The sequence below is a fragment of the Palaemon carinicauda genome, chromosome 8, assembly GCF_036898095.1.
Source record: "Palaemon carinicauda isolate YSFRI2023 chromosome 8, ASM3689809v2, whole genome shotgun sequence".
Lineage (NCBI taxonomy): Eukaryota > Metazoa > Arthropoda > Malacostraca > Decapoda > Palaemonidae > Palaemon > Palaemon carinicauda.
This window is the reverse complement of record NC_090732.1, coordinates 26,589,435-26,594,434: the sequence shown is the minus strand read 5'-3', so window position 1 is coordinate 26,594,434 and position 5,000 is coordinate 26,589,435. Positions and strand designations below refer to the sequence as shown.

At 27.1% G+C, this 5,000-nt stretch overlaps 1 protein-coding gene across 1 annotated transcript; it reads left to right on the top strand.

The window, feature by feature from the left end:
• The first annotated feature begins 1,579 nt into the window (after nt 1-1,579).
• LOC137645155 (GATA zinc finger domain-containing protein 4-like) lies at nt 1,580-2,332 on the top strand. The gene has a single exon (XM_068377985.1). It carries the CDS (start codon nt 1,580-1,582, stop codon nt 2,330-2,332), a length of 753 nt encoding a protein of 250 aa, XP_068234086.1.
• Nucleotides 2,333-5,000: the final 2,668 nt, after the last annotated feature.

Here is a 5,000-nt window from a genome sequence, read left to right as displayed (position 1 = left end):
TGTATTTTCTTCTTTCTTTTCCGTTAATTTTAGCTTTGCTAGACAGCATCCTTACTACACTACAAATTCAACATTTACACGTCCGGTAATCATTCTGACAACACGGGACCGCCATATCTATTGGCCTTCTGTGTCCTTCCTATCCAATCAACTTTTTAAATACAAAATACCCTATTAAAAAATAAATCGACGATAATGCTTCATATGAAAATGCAATTATTACTTGAACAGTGATGGCTTCAGCTATTTGGTTGATAAGGCAGCTTCCCCGGCCTGAGATTCGCAAACTTTTATCAGGTAATCCTTATGTTCATGACACGACACATTAGCATGGAAAGCCATCGGCACTTTCATTGCCGCAATGCGAATGTAATCTTCGCTTACTACTGCCGCAGTGGCTTTTCATATTAACCTGACTTGATCGTAGGTTATAAAGGTATAAACTTTGGTTATCTTGGTCCCACTTCCACAGTCGTTATCATCAATGTTGTTGTATTTATTTTGTGAATGGGTGTATTATCTTTGTATTTTGCTGTTATACAGTGTAGCACGAATGCCCCACTAGTCATGCTTATTCATCACTGTAATGTTAATGATGTATTTTATTAGTTATGCTCTGAAGTTATTGCACAAATATCTTTATTTTTATTTGTAGAATATACCTGCAAAATTAAGTTCCTTTGTTTAAAATTTTCTGAGGAATTAACTGGGCTGTGAATGGATGTCTAGAACTTATATATTAAGTTATTTTTTCCAGGAACATCAAAAATATTTATTGATTAAACTCAATATATATTCTAGTATCGAAGTCAGATTCATATATTGTTATAATGAATAGGGTTAAAATTCTAAAATCTGAGATTAGTAATGATATGAAAGTATTAAGAATTATATAAAATAGGTTTTTTTTTTTTTTTTTTTTTTTTTTTTTTGATGAAAATTACCTGATTACAAATTTGGCCGAATATTTTGAATCACTATTGACATATACAGTTGAGGAAGAAACCATATTACTGAAATTAGTAAAATTATGGCTTGTATCAAAAGTATGAATATTATTAAAATCAACTTTATTAATAGAATTATTAAAGTTATTATTATTGTTATTAAAATTATCATTATTATTGAAATCATCACTATTATTATAATTATTAGAATTGTTATCACTTAAATTGTTGTTATTGAAATTACTGAAATTGTTACGGTACCTTCTACATTGATGACTTTAACACCTAAGACTATGACAACGACAACTTCAACGATGAAGGCTTCGACGACGACAAGTTCAATGACAAAGACTTAAACGACGAAAACTTTGACATTGACGACTTCAACGACGACGACTTCGATGACGAGGACTTCAACAACAACTTCAACGACGAAGACTTTCATAACGACGACTTAACGACGAAGAATTCAACTAGGACCACTTAATGATGAAGACTTCCACGATGGCAACTTACCAACAAAGATTCCCTTGACGACGACTTAATATAAAGACTTCGACAACAACAACTTCAATGAAGTAGACTTCCACGACGACGACTCAACGACAAAGACTTCCAAGACAACGACTTCAATGACGAAGACTCCCACGACGACGACTTTAACGACGAACACTTCCATGACAACGACTTCAACAGTAAAGACTTCGACGACTGATGACTTCAACAACGAACACTTCAAAGACAACAATTTCAATGACGAAGATTTCGACGATGACAACAACTTCAACGCAGAAGACTTTTACCGCGATGACTCTTATGACAAAGACTTCCAACTCGACGACTTCAACGATGAAGACTTCTACGACAATATCTTTAACTACGAAGACTTTCACGACGTCAACTTCAACAACGAAGATATCTACTACAACGACTTCAACGATGAAAACTTCAAGGAATACGACTTCAATGAAGTCGACAAATTAGACAACGAAAACCTCAACGATAAAAACTTCAACGATAATGACTTCAACAACAACGTCTTCAATGACAACGACCTTTATGATGAAGACTTCGATAATGACGACTTCAATGACAAAGTCTCCGACGACGATGACTTCAATGACAAAGACCTCAACGATGGTAACAACTCCAATGACGAAGACTTCCATAACCATGACTCCAATGACAAAGACTTCCACGTCGACAACTTCAACAACGAAGACTTCCACGATGATGTCTTTAATGACGAAGACATCCACAATGTCAACTTCAACAATGAAGGCTTTCACGATGACAACTTCACTGACGACAACTTCAAAGATGACAAATTCAACAACGAAACTTTGACAACGAAAACTTCAACGACTTTGACAATAACGACTTAAACAACAACGACTTTAACGACGATGACTTCAATGACGACAACTTCAAACAACGAAGACTAATAGTAGTAGTAGTAGTAGTAGTGGTAGTAGTTGTATTAGTAGTAGTAGTAGTAGTAGTAGTAGTAGTGGTAGTAGTAGTAATAGTAGTAGTATTTCTTCTAGAAAGACCCACCCTCTTTAGAAATGCTGCCATTTTTTTAAGCCTGACCATATTTTGAAAACCTGGTCGACAAAGCTCTCACATTTAGTTCCACATGTGTGAGAGAAGCCCACAGGAGAGTGGCATCATCAAAATGCGTTGCTTTTTGAAATAGTTAAAAAAACGATTACAATTTGTTTAGTAATTCCAGCAGTGTTAACATTGTTTTCAAAACAAGAGTTCACTACGTTCTGATATCCACCCCACTAAAACGGGGTAAATATATCTTTTTTTTTTTTTTCTACTTTCAATTCTTACAAGGTAAAAAACCATAGTATACAGAAATATTTACAATTAACATTCCTGCAAAAAAGAATTGACATTGTTTCTGGGTTTTTTTTTATATAAATCACTGTCAAAATAGAATATTAGATAAAAATGAGAATTTCATTGTGGTTTTAAATATATGAATATTCAACTGTTCACACATACAAATATATGAAGAAACACACACACAAATATATATATATATATATATATATATATATATATATATATATATATATATATATATATATATATATATATATGCATGTAAGTATGTATATATATATATATATATATATATATATATATATATATATATATATATATATATATATATATATATATATATATATATATATATATATATATATATATATATATATATTTATGCATGGAAGTATATATATATATATATATATATATATATATATATATATATATATATATATATATATATATATATATATATATTTATGCATGCAAGTATATATATATATATATATATATATATATATATATATATATATATATATATATATATATATAAATATATATATATATATATATATATATATATATATATATATATATATATATATATATATATATATAAATATATATATATATATATATATATATATATATATATATATATATATATATATATATATATGCATGTAAGTATATATATATATATATATATATATATATATATATATATGCATGTAAGTATATATATATATATATATGCATGTTAGTATATATATATATATATATATATATATATATATATATATATATATATATATATATATTAACATGCATATATATATATATATATATATATATAAATATATATATATATATATATATATATATATATATATATATATATATATATATATATGCATGTTAATATATATATATATATATATATATATATATATATATATATATATATATATATATATATATATATATATATATATATATATATATATTTATATATATATATATATATATATATATATATATATATATATATATATATATATATGTATATATATATGTGTGTGTATATATATATATATATGTATATATATATATATATATATATATATATATATATATATATATATATATATATATATATATATATATATATATATATATATATATATATATATATATATATATATATATATATATATATATATGCATGTAAGTATATATTACTGCCTCACACCTGTAATCACTGGATAGTTGAGACGTGAAATGATAATAAAGAATTGAAATATGGCAACTTGATTCGTAGCTTTTGTATGCTTTTGCTAACAAAGAGAGCTCTTAACTGTCTTAGGTTCACTAAGGTTGGAGAAGGCTCCACCCATTTCGTAGAAGTACTAAGAAGAGCAACACGTGTGTCTTGTCATGGGAACACTAGAGACCTCTGACGAAAGCTTTCGCCCGAGTGTGGGCGTTCTTTTGATTCTAACTGTACTTCATAGGGCTAGTAGACCTCCCAAAAGCATAAGAGGTTTAAAGGTAGTTCATATTAAAAATGCTAAAGATTGAATTTTGCATGGTCATATTGAATATTAAGTGCAAAGTTTCTTAGTATACTGAAAGCTTAATTGTTTTCTCATATGTTAATTTGTGCTCTTAGGGTGTCTTCTACTGTCTATGGTAGTTTTTTTATATATATATTTTTTGTAAATATCTAGCTGGTACTTTTCTGTATTCACAATTATTCTGTATATTATCCAATTTACTCATTAACACTTCATATGGGATGAAGCAATCAGTTACGATTATCAACAAGTTATCTTCTGAAAGACAATTCTCAGATGTAGCAATTAGCATTATGGGAAATCATATTTTGTTTATATCATACGAAATCTAACCAAGGCCCATCACGTTAATATGCGTAGGAAATGATGATGATGACGATTATTTTATACGAATATATTAGGTAACAGTTAGGTTAAATGTTTTTTATTAAGTATTTATTTTACTCCTAAAAATATTTTAATAATTTTCTTGAAATTCACTACGTCTGGCGTTTAAGGTATTCATATTAAATTATTTATTTATTTATACATACATACATACATACATACATACATACATACATACATACATACATACACACACGCAAGCATATATATATATATATATATATATATATATATATATATATAT